This window comes from Triticum aestivum, chromosome 1D (genome assembly GCF_018294505.1).
Source record: "Triticum aestivum cultivar Chinese Spring chromosome 1D, IWGSC CS RefSeq v2.1, whole genome shotgun sequence".
Taxonomy (NCBI): Eukaryota; Viridiplantae; Streptophyta; class Magnoliopsida; order Poales; family Poaceae; genus Triticum; species Triticum aestivum.
In genome coordinates this window covers 257,044,471-257,061,674 of record NC_057796.1, presented here as the reverse complement: position 1 = coordinate 257,061,674, position 17,204 = coordinate 257,044,471, and the positions used below count along the sequence as shown (strand labels likewise).

The 17,204-nt window shown below is 34.8% G+C and overlaps 1 protein-coding gene, 1 long non-coding RNA gene, 2 other non-coding genes and 3 pseudogenes across 5 annotated transcripts in view; 5 read left to right on the top strand and 2 right to left on the bottom strand.

Annotated features, from left to right (window-relative positions):
- Positions 1–245: 245 nt before the first annotated feature.
- Positions 246–3,008, bottom strand: LOC123181335 (30S ribosomal protein S18, chloroplastic). The gene is made up of 2 exons (XM_044593586.1): positions 2,299–3,008; positions 246–499 (listed from the first exon to the last, which is right to left on the bottom strand). Exons 1-2 carry the CDS (start codon positions 2,684–2,686, stop codon positions 375–377), a joined length of 513 nt encoding a protein of 170 aa, XP_044449521.1. The 5' UTR covers positions 2,687–3,008; the 3' UTR covers positions 246–374.
- Positions 1,300–2,185, top strand: LOC123181334 (30S ribosomal protein S18, chloroplastic-like; annotated as a pseudogene).
- Positions 3,009–4,053: 1,045 nt separating the features above from the next.
- On the top strand, positions 4,054–4,127 carry TRNAP-UGG (transfer RNA proline (anticodon UGG)). The gene has a single exon. It is a non-coding gene; the product is annotated as a tRNA-Pro (tRNA).
- Positions 4,128–4,266: 139 nt separating this feature from the next.
- Positions 4,267–4,340, top strand: TRNAW-CCA (transfer RNA tryptophan (anticodon CCA)). The gene has a single exon. It is a non-coding gene; the product is annotated as a tRNA-Trp (tRNA).
- A 7,096-nt stretch (positions 4,341–11,436) lies between these two features.
- On the bottom strand, positions 11,437–12,974 carry LOC123181333 (ribulose bisphosphate carboxylase large chain-like; annotated as a pseudogene). The gene has a single exon (XR_006491643.1). The product of XR_006491643.1 is annotated as a ribulose bisphosphate carboxylase large chain-like (transcript).
- Positions 12,975–13,706: 732 nt separating this feature from the next.
- LOC123181330 (ATP synthase subunit beta, chloroplastic-like) lies at positions 13,707–15,291 on the top strand (annotated as a pseudogene).
- A 906-nt stretch (positions 15,292–16,197) lies between these two features.
- The window catches only part of LOC123181332 (uncharacterized), a 1,577-nt gene continuing 570 nt past the window's right edge, over positions 16,198–17,204 (top strand). The window contains exon 1 of the long non-coding RNA XR_006491642.1: positions 16,198–17,194. This is a non-coding gene — a long non-coding RNA (uncharacterized lncRNA). The remainder of the gene's footprint in view (positions 17,195–17,204) is intronic.

Genomic DNA, 17,204 nt, shown 5'->3' with positions numbered 1-17,204 from the left:
GAGGTAGGCAAAAGAGGGATTTTCGTCGTTTGTGGATCACTCGGATAAACGCAGCAACGCGGGTATATAAAGTATTCGATAGTTATAGTAAATTAATACACAACCTGTACAAGAAGAAATTGATTCTTAATCGTAAAATGCTTGCACAAGTAGCTGTATCAAATCCAAATAATCTTTACACGATTTCCAATAAAATAAAGATCATCAATTAAAGGTATAAATAAAGTAATATACTGGAATAATAAAAGATGAATTCCCGGAGAGGGAACTCCGGGAAGATACAATAAATTAAGATTAAGTGGTAGGAATCAACGAGCTGGATTACTTTCTTTATAATATATATAGGTCTGGCCCTTTCGAATTCGAATAAAACATCAACAATCGGAACTTAAGTTCCGGTTGTTGTTTCTTAAATTTTGGTTGTTGTTTCTTAAGTTTCGATTGGAATTGTACTTTTGCGTTAATTGAGGAATATGTCTATTTTTTCTGGGTCTAGAACCTGTAATTATTGAAATTGACTGGGCTTGAAATTGCTTTTCGTTCTCATAGTTACGAAACGGTAAGAAAGATAAAATACGAGCCTGTTTTATAGAAGAGTAATTAATCGTTGTTGTTTCAAGGTTAATCTATTTATTCGTCTCGATAATATTTTTCCTTGTTCACTAATAAATCTATTAATTAAACTCATGTTTCTATAATCAATTCGATCTCCCGGGCCAATCCGGGGACGCCTACGAAAAGGTTGTTTAGATTTACGAAAAGGTTGCTTGAATTTACGAAAAGTTTGCTTGGATTTACGAAAGGGTTGCTTGGATTTATTAAAAGTTTGCTTGGATTTACTAAAGGGTTGCTTAGATTTAAGAAAAGGTTGTTTAGATGTATACATGATTTATTCCTTATTTAAAATTTGAAAATTTGAAAATTCACTTCTTTATTTTATTAATTTAGCATCCAGAAGAAGTAGTTTTTCTTTGATCCATATCTTATTTGATTCATATTATAGTATATGAATACCCTCTATACATATGAAATAATATCTACCGGAAATCAGATGAGTTGATTTGTATTTTGTATTCTATACTATGTTTTCTTTATATATTAAATATGAAGTTCTTACTCTTTCTGTTGTTTGGAAAGATCGAACACACGATGTTCCTATTTCTTTATTTCGTGATGAGTCGTATGCTTGCGACAATAACGACAAAATTTTTTGAATTCTAATTGTCCGGGTGTATTGTGGCGATTCTTTTGAGTACTATATCTAGAAATCCCCGTCGATTCCTCATTGGCACCTTTTCGAACAACAGAAAGAGTAAGAACTTCATATTTAATATATAAAGAAAACATAGTATAGAATACAAAATACAAATCAACTCATCTGATTTCCGGTAGATATTATTTCATATGTATAGAGGGTATTCATATACTATAATATGAATCAAATAAGATATGGATCAAAGAAAAACTACTTCTTCTGGATCCTAAATTAATAAAATAAAGAAGTGAATTTTCAAATTTTCAAATTTTAAATAAGGAATAAATCATGTATACATCTAAACAACCTTTTCTTAAATCTAAGCAACCCTTTAGTAAATCCAAGCAAACTTTTAATAAATCCAAGCAACCCTTTCGTAAATCCAAGCAAACTTTTCGTAAATTCAAGCAACCTTTTCGTAAATCTAAACAACCTTTTCGTAGGCGTCCTCGGATTGGCCCGTGAGATCGAATTGATTATAGAAACATGAGTTTAATTAATAGATTTATTAGTGAACAAGGAAAAATATTATCGAGACGAATAAATAGATTAACCTTGAAACAACAACGATTAATTACTCTTGCTATAAAACAGGCTCGTATTTTATCTTTCTTACCGTTTCGTAACTATGAGAACGAAAAGCAATTTCAAGCCCAGTCAATTTCAATAATTACAGGTTCTAGACCCAGAAAAAATAGACATATTCCTCAATTAACGCAAAAGTACAATTCCAATCGAAACTTAAGAAACAACAACCAAAATTTAAGAAACAACAACCGGAACTTAAGTTCCGATTGTTGATGTTTTATTCGAATTCGAAAGGGCCAGACCTATATATATTATAAAGAAAGTAATCCAGCTCGTTGATTCCTACCACTTAATCTTAATTTATTGTATCTTCCCGGAGTTCCCTCTCCGGGAATTCATCTTTTTTTATTCCAGTATATTACTTTATTTATACTTTTAATTGATGATCTTTATTTTATTGGAATTGTACTTTTGCGTTAATTGAGGAATATGTCTATTTTTTCTGGGTCTAGAACCTGTAATTATTGAAATTGACTGGGCTTGAAATTGCTTTTCGTTCTCATAGTTACGAAACGGTAAGAAAGATAAAATACGAGCCTGTTTTATAGCAAGAGTAATTAATCGTTGTTGTTTCAAGGTTAATCTATTTATTCGTCTCGATAATATTTTTCCTTGTTCACTAATAAATCTATTAATTAAACTCATGTTTCTATAATCAATTCGATCTCCCGGGCCAATCCGGGGACGCCTACGAAAAGGTTGTTTAGATTTACGAAAAGGTTGCTTGAATTTACGAAAAGTTTGCTTGGATTTACGAAAGGGTTGCTTGGATTTATTAAAAGTTTGCTTGGATTTACTAAAGGGTTGCTTAGATTTAAGAAAAGGTTGTTTAGATGTATACATGATTTATTCCTTATTTAAAATTTGAAAATTTGAAAATTCACTTCTTTATTTTATTAATTTAGGATCCAGAAGAAGTAGTTTTTCTTTGATCCATATCTTATTTGATTCATATTATAGTATATGAATACCCTCTATACATATGAAATAATATCTACCGGAAATCGGATGAGTTGATTTGTATTTTGTATTCTATACTATGTTTTCTTTATATATTAAATATGAAGTTCTTACTCTTTCTGTTGTTTGGAAAGATCGAACACACGATGTTCCTATTTCTTTATTTCGTGATGAGTCGTATGCTTGCGACAATAACGACAAATTTTTTGAATTCTAATTGTCCGGGTGTATTGTGGCGATTCTTTTGAGTACTATATCTAGAAATCCCCGTCGATTCCTCATTGGCACCTTTTCGAACACAACTGATGCATTCCAAAATAACTCTGATTCTAACATCTTTTCCCTTGGCCATGGACCTCCTTTTCTTTTTGGATTGACTTAACTTAATTCTTCTACTTATTCTTTTATTCTTCTATTTTGAATCCGAAGAAGAAGAATAAAATTCATTAGAATAATTTTTTATTCTTAAATTAAGTAATAAAAAATAGAGAAATAATTAAAGAATACAACCCTTGTCGAATTAGCAAAGATTTTGGTTCGAAATCCTTTCATTTAATTAGCCAGCCCCGCCTTTTCTATGCTCTGATTTCTGAGGCCTTATTTAGCTTGGGTACCCCTTTAAATTGAATTTCTATTTTCAAAAATGGGGTTTACCAAATTTTTAATGACTCTGAGGTTCAACCCAATCCATCTTTTCTTTCTTTTTTCCTTCCGGTACTAAAAAAAGATTGAAAAGGATCAAATTTTGTCATATCACGAAGAAATCTATCCCTCCCATAGCAATAACTAGAATTAAAAAAAAGGGAATGACAAAGCATCTGGGAATAAACGATTAATTTCTATGAATAAACCTGCTAAAGCACCAAACCATAGAGTACTTAGCACGGGTGCTACAGAGAGATATGTTTTTATATCCCGCATTGAAAATCCTCCTTCCTTGTTGGAATACATATATGATCATAAACTCTTGCCCAAGATTGTTATGCTATATATAAAATGAACCATATCGACGAAATTTTCCTATCCCTAAAAAAGAAAAAGATGACCCCTTCTTCCTATATATTAGCAAGGAAAAGTAATCCTTCTTTTATAGGTGAAATTATATTGGATTTTATATGTATATAATTCCTTAATTATATGAGACCAAAAAGAAGAAATGACACGAGGGTTCTATATATCGATAGAGAAAGAAAGAAGAAGAAAATAGAAAGAAGAAGAAAATTATGATGTACAACAATTTAATTTGGAAAAGGGATGTAGCGCAGCTTGGTAGCGTGTTTGTTTTGGGTACAAAATGTCGCAGGTTCAAATCCTGTCATCCCTACCTATTACTTCTTTCTTCTTTATAGGCAGTAGCGATGAGATCAATTGAAGTAAAGTGGGTATAACTTGAATTTGTGGAGACTATACGTACGTGAGATACATTAGGAATAGAAAAAGATTTTCTTTTTGAATGAATGAAAGCGCTCTTAGTTCAGTTCGGTAGAACGCGGGTCTCCAAAACCCGATGTCGTAGGTTCAAATCCTACAGAGCATGATTCCATCTATTTTATGTCGAAGCAGAGTAAAATAACTTAACAAAATTGAATTGTAACTCCAATTTCAATTTGACCTCCTCTCTGGTCTGGAGGAGGTCAATAAAAAAAAGACTCAATCAAAGATCCAACTGATCCCCACGCCTGTATTGCAAATACGCAGTCACGAATAATCCCACTAAAGTAATAGGAATTAGGCCTAAGACGATTCCAAATAGAAAAACTTCAATCATTTCGATTTGTTCGAGGGGATAAAAAAAGAGGTACGATCTATCCCTAAATAGTACTCTAAATTATCCACGAATCTCAATGACCAAGAAAAGAATTCCTAATTAGTCTGGAAAAGAGTCGTAGAATGCCAGGAATCCCAAAGAAAGATTTTTCTTTTCTGAATTATAATTATTCAGTCAGTTCAAATAAGGCGTATCTTGTTCAAGCCAATAAATAGAGCTGGGGTTATAGTTAAAGCAGCCAGTAGAAAACCAAAATAACTAGTTAAAGTAAGCATGAAAGAGTTAAATTCCATTTTTTACTACACTACATATGTTGGTAAAGCATTTACCTAAGTTATGGAAAATTCATAATTCATCAGTTATTTTAGATAATACTAAAAAACAAGGTAGAGTAAGATACAGAAGTGTAAAAGAAAGTGGATTCATCAGATGATACATGAGTCCCTAATTCCGAATCAAGAGATTTGTTGTGGAATTTGTCAATTGAGTAAAGTAATAATATTAAGAACTAGATCATCTAACCCCATTGAATTTCATTTTTTCATTCAATTTTCAGGGAAATTTTTGAATAAGAGATAAATAAACAATTGAATTTGAAAAAAAAACTTCTTTCTATTTTGGATAATTTCTTTTCCAATAGGACCCTCTTTTTGGAGTGAACGATCGAATATTCCCCTATTCCTTCTTATTTTAACTGATTGTATTCCATATGGAATAAGAGGAGAACAAAAGCATTCCACGACCTGCCAAGGGGCTGTTAAAAAAAAGAAAGTTCTTCCTTGAATTTACTTTATTTTTATTCCTTTTTCGAACTCCAACCAAAGTAGATTCGAAGACGAGTCACTTCAATTATCCTTTTAAGTTCTATTCTATCTTCTGTCTTTCCCTATTTCATCTCGTAAAGTTCCGCGCTCGCAGTTTGGTCGAGAAAGTTAGACCTAATCCAACAAACAATACAAGGATGAATTACGAATTATGAAAGGATAGATTTCACATATACTTGTCCTTGTATTGTGTCAGTATGAGAATATCCTTCCTAAATTATTTATCCAAACCTATTGATCATTAACTTAGATTTTCCCAAGATTTTGGCTGCTATTCCGAATTACTCTATTATTCCGAAGCCAATGAAAAGTAAGTAGAACCTACAAAAATGGGGTTTTCTATTGATGCCTTGAATAACATATAGCTTACCTATAGACAAAAAAAATAAAAAAGTAATTATGTTTCGGAACCAGGCAAAACCAGATTGCTGTGCCATAGGAAGGATAGCTATACTAATTCGGTATACTCAAAATACACCTTTGGTACAAAATTGACAATCTCACAAGGATGAAATATCAGTAATTTTCTATTTACTGGTCGATCCCATCTTTTACGGAATCAATTCCTTTTTTGAATGTACAAAATTTTTGGGAGTTCAGCATGTCTGGAAGCACGGGAGAACATTCTTTTGCTGATATTATTTCCAGTATTCGATACTGGGTTATTCATAGCATTACTATACCTTCCCTATTCATTGCGGGTTGGTTATTTGTCAGTACGGGTTTAGCTTATGACGTGTTTGGAAGTCCTAGGCCAAACGAGTATATCACGGAAAGTCGACAAGGAATTCCGTTAATAACCGACCGTTTTGATTCTTTAGAACAACTCGATGAATTTAGTAGATCCTTTTAGGAGGCCCTCAATGACCATAGATCGAACCTATCCTATTTTTACAGTGCGATGGCTGGCTATTCACGGACTAGCTGTACCTACTGTTGTTTTCTTGGGATCAATATCAGCAATGCAGTTCATCCAACGATAAAACAAATTCCAACTATAGAACTATGACACAATCAAACCCGAATGAACAAAATGTTGAATTGAATCGTACCAGTCTATACTGGGGTTTATTACTCATTTTTGTACTTGCTGTTTTATTTTCCAATTACTTCTTCAATTGAGAGAAAGAAAGAGACTAATAAGAATTCTCTTATCCCATTTGGAAGGATACCATCCTTATAACTACCCATGACTGTTTTTGTCTCTAGCATGACCAATTGATAAAATGTGGAGGAAAGTAGGGGAAATGGCCGATACTACTGGAAGAATTCCTCTTTGGCTGATAGGTACTGTAGCTGGTATTGCTGTGATTGGTTTAGTAGGTGTTTTCTTTTATGGTTCATATTCTGGATTGGGTTCATCTCTATAGTAATCGTAGGGACCAGATTGTAAACATGAAAAAGTAGGAGCTTAGCGGGTCCTTACCCCCCTTTATCTGATTAGAGCGGAAAGGACCCGCGGAATTTTTACTCTTATAACGCGAATTGAATCTATTCGATTCACTCTTATGAAGCAACAAGAAAAAGAGATCACTCGAGGATCCAATATCTTATTCCACGAAGGAAGTATCCTGAAAATCCTTGATTTAGTTTCGAGTAATAAACTAATAAAACCTTAATTAAAACTATTCAACTAGCCTAAAAATAAAAAAACCTTCAATGGAAGAGTTTACTTTTTTTTTGCAAAATTTCTGTAAATTTGAAGTTGAACTTAATTAAACAAGCCAAGCAATTTGCTCACAATCACAAGAAAATTTTCCCCCACCATATTTTCTTCCCCTCTGTTTGTCCACTACCCCGGCTAAACCTAAGCAAAAGAAAAAGAGGTCCATGAGACAGACCCGAATAAAGAAGAAATAGTAATCTTTGATGAATTACGAAGAAAAAGGGTTCTTATTTTGATACAAGAAGAATCGGCACAAGAAAAAGGCTTTTTCTTGTGCCGAATAGACGATTAAGAAGACCTGCAATCCCTCCGAAAAGGAAGAAATTTTAATTTTATTGTTCTCGCCTTTGCCTTGGATTCTCTTCTTTTGCATGGGATATAAATAAGGAATTCCAGACATCTCATAAACAAAAATCAGTCTAAAGAAAAAAAGGATTTCCAAAATAGATCATAGATAATTCTAGCAATTGCCAATAAATCGAGGCTTTTTACCAACTTGATGGTAAGAAATACCGGGACCTAGAAATTCATTTCGTACAATTGAACCTTTTCAAACAGTTTCTTTTTGAGAACCAAAAAAACTTGTGCCAAAATAACGGATGCGAAGAAGAACAAAAGGCCTTGGACACGTAATGGATCCTGAAGCACGATTTCTGCGTCCCCCTGACCAAAACCTCCCACATTAGGATTGCTTGTTAATGGTTGATCAAGCTTGATGGATTCCCCCTCTGAAACAAGAAGTTCTGGTCCGGGAGGTATAATATCAATCACTTGGCGTCCATCTGATGCATCAACTATGGATATTTCATACCCCCCTTTTCTTTACGTAGTATTTTTCTTACTATACCTGTTGACGTAGCATTATAGACTGTATTGTTACTCTTGTCCTCTTCCTCGGTTTCCCCCTACGTATATGGGATATTTTAAGAAATGAGCATCTTTCTTCATAGCAGGATCAGGGGAAAGAATGGGAAAGACAATTTCACTATATTTCTTACCGGGAACAGGGCCTATCACAAGAATGTTTTTTTTATCAGGACGATAACTCTGAAAAGCAAGATTTCCTATCTTTTCTTTTAACTCAGGGGAAATACGATCGGGCGGCGCTAATTCGAATCCCTCGGGCAAAATAAGAACAACACCTACATTCAACCCTCCCTTTTTTCCATTAGCAAGAACTTGTTTCAATTGCATATCATAAGGAATTCGAAGAACTGCTTCAAATACAGTATCGGAAAGCACAGCTTGGGGAAACTTCAATATCGACGGGCTTGCTAGCTAAATGGCAATTGGCACATACAATTCGTCCAGTTGCTTCTCGTGGGTTTTCATAACCCTGCTGCGCAAAAATGGGATATGCATTTGAAATAGATGTCCGAGTTATTACGTATATCATGATCGATACAGAAATTGATCGAGTTATCTGTTCCTTTACCCAAGAAAAAGTATTTCTATTTTCCATGTCCAATCGCAGATCCCAGAATTTCTACAATAAATTAGATAGGTAGCTAAGCTAATCTAGGTCCCTATACACGAATCTGTTGTCATTCTACTGCAACAGTTGTACTGCAATGATGAATACCTTAAAGTAGGTATAAATATAAAGAATTTTGCTAAAATGGAAAAGGGCTTTCTTTCTAAAAAAAGATGCTTGCTAATTTGATTAATATTAATATCGGGAGATCAAATGAATTTATGCTTCACTAATTGAATGATAAATGACTACAAGCGAAGGAGATAGACGATTTAAACAAAAAAAGACCCAAAATTTCAAACATGTATCTAGAATTACTGGAAAACTACAAACAAAAATAGTGAAAATAAGCTCGTTAGGAGCCCATCCAAAATCGTTGTAGACCCAACGAATTACTAGTTCCCAACCACGGGTGGAGTGAAATCCAACAAAAAAATCAGTAACTAAAAGAATAAAAAAAGCTTTTATTGAGTCATTTAAATTATAGAAGAATTCCTGAACCCAAGAATTCAAAATGACAAGTTCCTCTTTACCCAGAAAAAAAGAACCACTTAGAATAGCCAAACAGATTATATTTGTCGAGAAATGCAAAATGGTATGGAGATGATCCTCATTATTTATTTTGACCCATTGTATATTTCCTTGTGTATTCCTGTAGGAGGTTTTTGTACATGTGTCTTTAGTTTCCCTTTTATCATCTCGTCCAATAGAGAAAGTTCTTCTAATTCTATGAATTTTTCTAGAATCCTTTTCTCTTGAATATCAGTTAAGAGAGTTTCGGATTGCCTGGTATTCCACCAATTCTTAATCCAAAGTTCCAGACATTTGTTAAATGAGGAAGAGACCCCCCAAGGCAAAAGTACGATAAATACAAGATATAGTAAAGAAGGCAATGCTTTTTTTTTCATTTTTGATCCGTAAATGGAGTTGTTAATGAATATGCTTCATTCGCTGACTCTATTCCGTTCCCTGACTCTATATGATGATATTTCTATTTCTTTGAAGCAAAAACTATATAGGTTTGATACCCTGTATCTATTCTTCTTTTTTGTATATTAGTTAGTAGTGGAATTTCAGTGCATTGGGTTCTTTCTTAGATCTAGATGGAATGAAATAGTGAAATAGAATAAAAAAAGCCCTTTCGGATGAAAAAAGAAGAATAGTATGCGATATATCTCACTTGGATAAACAAAAATTAAAAGCAAATTTCTCTGATCCTCGTTTGTTCCTTCCTTTAGATAAATACTTAAAAATCCCCTTACAATAACAAATCCAATTTAGAAGGGACTTCCTCCCCGTGTTGAGAAAACTCTTCTTCTTCCAATTCTTCTTTTCTTCATTCAACTCAGTTCAAAAAAGATACCTCAAAATACTTCAATTGGTACGCGCAAGAATTAGGCCAATTCGGCAGCTTTTTGTTCAATTTCTCGTGGAGTAAAAAATTGATCATCAGTACGAGTCAAGGGAATGATCCCCTGTCCCCGGATTTCCATATAAAGAATACGACGAGGATAAAGACCCTCTTTAACCTGAATTCTAATTGATTGGATATCCCGCATAAGGAATCGAAGGAAGACGCTACGTTTTATTCCAGGGAATCCACAACGAAAAATGCACACTATTCCCTCTTTTCTATCGAATCGGTCATAACCACTACCTACATTCCACAAAATAGTACACCACAAGTAGGAGCTAATGAATAGGCCTGCGATTCCGTAGAAAGACATCACGACCCCCTGCGGAATAAAAAGAATTTCTTGAGATGGAAGTATAGATATAATATTCTTACCAAGATAACTGGAAATCCCAACCGATAAGAATCCTAGTGAACCTAGAAAAAGAATACAGGCCCAGAAAAAATTACCCCTTTTTCGAGAACCTTTTAGAAGTTCTACCCATATGTGTTCTGATCGCCAATTCATATTAGATATACTAAATCTAGCAGCGGTCGATTGAAATTGAGAGAATAAGCTAAATAATTTTGACTTTACTTTTTTTGATTCTGAAATCACCTTCAGCAACTAGTACTCATATGAAATAATAGGTTAGATACATTGACTTTCTATTCAAAAAATATTCGTTGATTCAATTAAAATAAATAAAATAAAACTCGCTATACCTGGCTCTGCATATTCATGCATTTATGCTCGTAGCCTATATCCGCATCCATAACCGTTTTTCATTTGTGTGTAGAAAGTGTGTGTAGAAAAAGCCACATACCCTACCATATTATATTACTTACACTAAAAAATACTAGATAATCTTATTTTTTGCACATAAAGAAATAAAGAAGTCATTGCAATTGCCGGAAATACTAAGCCTACTAAAGGCACAAAAATAGAAGGTAAGTTTAAATCCGTCATGGAATAGGTGTCTCAATTCAAATTTACTATTTCTATCTAGTCGAAAAATATCTTAAGATTCTTATGATATAATTAAGTATATCTATTATAAGGAATATTGACTATTGTATTGTATTTTTTATTTTTAGTTTGAAAAATATTCTGTAAAAAAATGAAAGGATAATAAGAAAATTCCAAAAAAGGAGAACTAATTAAAAAGATTTTATTTTGATTTTCCCATCCTCATGGCCTTTCTATCTTTCTAATCTAATTTGAAATTGGATTCAAAAGAAAGCGATTAGAATTTACTTCCTGCATACATACTTCTCTAGAAGCGCATACAATTGATAATACTATATTTTATTTGTATTTCTTTATTGTATTATACCTTAATATATATATTCTAGATATATAGAATAGACGAATCTCGATTTGTCAAGTCTCATGATCATATCATGATCTATTTTTATTCGGCTCAATCTTTTTTTTCTAAAAAAGATTGAGCCGAGTTTAATTGCAATCAATTAGAAGAATAAAGAAGAATTACTGCATTTCATAACTGATTTTTTCTCTTTTTATTTCGTTTCTTTTTTATTTATACCTTCTTTATCTTTAGTTTTATCTAGTTAATCAATAGTATCTACCGGCTCGAACTCGAATTTGATCGCCTTCCATACTTCACAAGCTGCGGCTAGTTCAGGACTCCATTTGCAAGCTGCTCGGATAATTTCATTACCTTCGCGAGCAAGATCGCGCCCTTCGTTATGAGCTTGTACACAGGCTTCTAAAGCCACTCGATTAGCTGCTGCACCAGGTGCATTTCCCCAAGGATGTCCTAAAGTTCCTCCACCAAATTGTAACACAGAATCGTCCGCAAAGATTTCGGTCAGAGCTGGCATATGCCAAACATGAATACCACCTGAAGCTACCGGTATAACACCTGGCATGGATACCCAGTCCTGAGTGAAAAAGATACCGCGAGCACGATCTTTTTCAATAAAATCATCGCGCAATAAATCAACAAAACCTAAAGTCATTTCGCGTTCCCCTTCTAACTTACCTACTACTTTACCGGAGTGGATATGATCTCCCCCAGACATACGCAATGCTTTAGCTAATACACGGAAATGCATACCATGATTTTTCTGTCTATCAATAACTGCATGTATTGCACGGTGAATGTGAAGAAGTAGGCCATTGTCGCGGCAATAATGAGCCAAAGTAGTATTTGCGGTGAATCCCCCAGTTAAGTAGTCATGCATTACAATAGGAACCCCTAATTCTCTTGCAAATATAGCTCTCTTAATCATTTCTTCACATGTACCCGCAGTCACATTCAAGTAATGCCCCTTGATTTCACCGGTTTCGGCCTATGATTTATAAATAGCTTCGGCACAAAAGACAAAATGGTCTCTCCAGCGCATAAATGGTTGTGAGTTTACGTTTTCATCATCTTTGGTAAAATCAAGTCCACCACGTAGACACTCATAACACGCTCTACCATAATTTTTTGCGGATAATCCCAATTTTGGTTTAATAGTACATCCCAATAAAGGACGACCATACTTGTTCAACTTATGTCTTTCAACTTGGATACCATGAGGCGGGCCTTGGAAAGTTTTTGAATAAGTAGGGGGAATTCGTAGATCCTCCAAACTTAGAGCACGTAGGGCTTTGAAACCAAATACGTTACCTACAATGGAAGTAAACATGTTAGTAACGGAACCCTCTTCAAATAGGTCTAATGGATAAGCTACATAACAGATCCATTAGTTGTCTTCCCCAGCAACAGGCTCGATGTGATAGCATCGTCCTTTGTAACGATTAAGACAGGTAAGTCCATCAGTCCAAACAGTTGTCCATGTACCAGTAGAAGATTCGGCAGCTACTGCAGCCCCTGCTTCTTCGGGCGGAACCCCAGGCTGAGGACTTACTCGGAATGCTGCCAAGATATCAGTATCCTTAGTTTCATACTCTGGGGTGTAGTAAGTTAATTTATAATCTTTAACACCAGCTTGAAATCCAACACCTGCTTTAGTTTCTGTTTGTGGTGACATAAGTCCCTCCCTATAACTCTTGAATTAAGAATTCTCACAATAACAGGGTCTACTCGATGTTAATTAGGCGTAAATGAAACTTCAGAAAAAATCTCGTAAAACAAAAAAAGGATATTCAATTAATATAATATCAACTCATTAAAGAAAATTGAGGGCATGCTTAGGTTAATGAATATGTTTCATTCATATATAATGCGTACACCCTGTGTATGTTCTATCCTATAGGAATTCCACTATAGGAATTCGATAGGAATTGAGGTGTTGTTATGGTAAGTTAACACGGTTCGTTATTAAACCATGGATTTGATTTACCAAATCCATAATTATTGTATACTCTTTGATAGATATAGCGCAACCCAAATTAATTCCTAATCCTTATTTTACAAGTTCTTAATAGTTCTCTTTTCTTATTTTGAATGCAAATACCTAACTAAATACTAATAAAATTCTTTGTTGACAGCAATCTATGGTTCACCGTAGTATATATTTTGTATATCGAAGTCCTAGATAGGAAAGTAGAGTAGGCACAGATCCTCCACAAAAGGCAAAATGTATGTATATGAAAAAAAGATTGATTGAACTTTCCAACGGACTCATTCCATGAGTAAACGATTGAATGGGATTCGCTTGGGCAACGAAATCAAGTCCTGGTCCCCTTTTCTCTCTTATTGAATTAACTAATTCATTTCCTTTTTACTTTTGGATTTTTTTGATTTGATTTGGCATTATTCAACATTAAAAAAAGAAAAATTTCGACAAATTCCTTTTTTTTAATTATGTGATTATTATGAGAACCAATCCTACTACTTCTCCTCCCGGGGTTTCCACAATTGAAGAAAAAAGTACAGGTCGTATCGGTCAAATTATGGACCCGTGCTGGATGTCACTTTTCCCCCAGGCAAGTTACCTTATATTTATAACGCTTTGGTAGTCCAGAGTAGAGACACTGCCGATAAGCAAATTAATGTGACTCATGAGGTACAACAATTATTAGGAAATAATCGAGTTAGAGCTGTAGCTATGAGTGCTACGGACGGGTTGATGAGAGGAATGGAAGTGATTGACACGGGAGCTCCTATCAGTGTTCTGGTCGGTGGAGCTACTCTCGGACGAATTTTCAACGTTCTTGGGGAGCCTGTTGACAATTTGGGTCCTGTAGATAATAGTGCAACGTTCCCTATTCATAGATCTGCGCCTGCCTTTATCGAGTTAGATACGAAATTATCCATCTTTGAAACAGGTATTAAGGTCGTCGATCTTTTAGCTCCTTATCGATGGAGGAAAAATAGGACTATTTGGGGGGGGCTGGAGTAGGTAAAACAGTACTGATCATGGAATTAATCAATAACATTGCTAAAGCTCATGGGGGCGTATCCGTATTCGGTGGAGTAGGGGAACGGACTCGTGAAGGAAATGATCTTTATATGGAAATGAAGGAATCTGGAGTAATTAATGAAAAAAATATTGAGGAATCAAAGGTAGCTCTAGTCTATGGCCAAATGAATGAACCACCGGGAGCTCGTATGAGAGTTGGTTTAACTGCCCTAACTATGGCGGAATATTTCCGAGATGTTAATAAGCAAGACATGCTTTTATTTATCGATAATATCTTTCATTTTGTTCAAGCAGGATCAGAGGTATCCGCTTTATTAGGGAGAATGCCCTCCGCAGTGGGTTATCAACCTACTCTTAGTACAGAAATGGGTTCTTTGCAAGAAAGAATTGCTTCTACTAAAAAGGGATCTATAACTTCGATTCAAGCAGTTTATGTACCTGCAGACGATTTGACCGACCCTGCCCCTGCCACAACATTTGCACATTTGGATGCTACTACCGTACTTTCCAGAGGATTAGCTTCCAAGGGTATTTATCCAGCAGTAGATCCTTTAGATTCAACCTCGACTATGTTACAGCCTCGGATCGTTGGCAACGAACATTATGAAACTGCGCAAAGAGTTAAGGAAACTTTACAACGTTACAAAGAACTTCAGGACATTATCGCAATTCTTGGCTTGGATGAATTATTGGAAGAGGATCGTTTAACTGTAGCAAGAGCAAGAAAAATTGAGCGTTTCTTATCACAACCGTTCTTTGTGGCAGAAGTTTTTTTACTGGTTCTCTAGGAAAGTATGTTGCTCTTGCGGAAACTATTAGGGGATTTCAACTAATCCTTTCCGGAGAATTAGACGGCCTACCTGAACAGGCTTTTTATTTGGTGGGTAACATCGATGAAGCTAGCACGAAAGCTATAACCTTAGAAGAGGAGAACAAATCGAAGAAATGAAATTAAATCTTTATGTACTGACTCCTAAGCGAATTATTTGGGATTGTGAAGTGAAAGAAATCATTTTATCCACTAATAGTGGCCAAATTGGCGTATTACCAAACCACGCCCCCATTAACACAGCAGTAGATATGGGTCCTTTGAGAATACGCCTCCTCAACGACCAATGGTTAACAGCGGTTTTGTGGAGCGGTTTTGCGAGAATAGTTAATAATGAGATCATCATTTTAGGAAATGATGCGGAACTGGGTAGTGATATTGATCCGGAAGAAGCTCAAAAGGCACTTGAAATAGCCGAAGCTAACTTGAGTAAAGCTGAGGGTACGAAAGATTTGGTTGAAGCAAAGCTCGCTCTCAGACGAGCTAGGATACGAATCGAGGCTGTCAATTGGATTCCCCCATCCAATTGAAGATAATCCAGTGGTTTATAGTTGATACAAAGAAAAAGGGAAGAGGGGTAGAAAAAGTTATTAGATAGCGAAGCGAAGTAAGTCCAATGCTATCTAGTAATTTCTCTACCTACTTACCTACTATTGGATTTGAACCAATGACTCCCGCCGTATGAAAGCAATACTCTAACCACTGAGTTAAGTAGGCAATTTATCACCACAAAGGAAGACCCATTACTTCGATCGATTATATATTGAATCCCTTTTCTAAGCAATACCGCTCTGTTATTGGTCTGTTATATACTAAATACTAAACTAAATACTGAACAGATACAGATCAAAGGGGTATCCTCTGGCATTAGAAAATATTCATCTTGACAAGAAATTATCTATATGTTAAGATATCTCTGATAAGGGCTATAGCTCAGTTCGGTAGAGCAACTCGTTTACACGTGCGCCAATGCTTTTCAAAGGAGCTTATTATGCAATGAACATAATCAATCTTATTGCAAAATCAATGTCTTACTTCATAGATTCAAGAGAATAGGAGAACAGTAGCCTGACAAACAGTCGGTTCAGTCCGATTCAGGTGCCTAATCAAATAGAACCCTTATGGACTTGCTAGTTGATAAGGTAAATATCCAGCCCACTAAATGCTAGGCGTAATGAGGATAAGGGCCTCCAAAAAACTTCTTTTCGTTCTATGAACTTTAAGGTGTATGAAGTCTCATAGTTAACTCTTGCAATGGAACGATAGAGACTCCATTTCACTTAGGTTGATTTAATTTAGACCGGAGGCAGACCTAAGTCAAGGTAATCCTCCTTTGAAACACTTTGGTATTGCTCCTAGTTAGATCATAATACAAAAAATCAATCAGAGCACAGGGAGCCATCTCATTATCTTTCCGTAAAGAAAAACTATTGTGGACTAACTGATCTTTAAATCAGTTTATGAAAGAGCCCAATGCAAAAAAATGCATGTTGGGTCTTTGAAACAGTTCAAATCATTTCGATAATAATCCGTTTGATCTGTTTTACCGAGAAGGTCTACGGTTCGAACCTGTATAGCCCTAATATGCCCTTTTTTAGATTTTAGGATCTCTATCCTATGTTTTCTTTAGTTTAGTATAGTTTTCATTTTCTCATTAGTATTTGTTTATAGACTGGATAGGCGCCTGCGACATAGAATAGAGATAAAAGCATTACCAAAGGCTCATTCATCAAAAATCAAAATCATACAGACAGGAAAAGAAAAACGAATTTCTATCAAATCAATAGAAGAAAGGATCCTTTCCCTGATTTGAATCCCGTCCTCCTTCAAATAGGATATCTCTAGACTTCCCTATAATAACTGCAATGATTTTATCCATTTTGCGAATTCCTACTTTGTTTTAAGTATATTTATTACTTTGTTTATAGATACATTATGTAAATTGATCAACTTTAAATAGAAAAAATAAAGTAAAGAGTAAATAAGAAAACAGAATATTCTGTCTCATAGTTCTGAAATAGAGTTCTTTATTTTTATTTTATAGTATTACTTCTCATTAATTCTACTGCATAGATTAGTCCTACTATCTTAATTAGGTTCTAATTT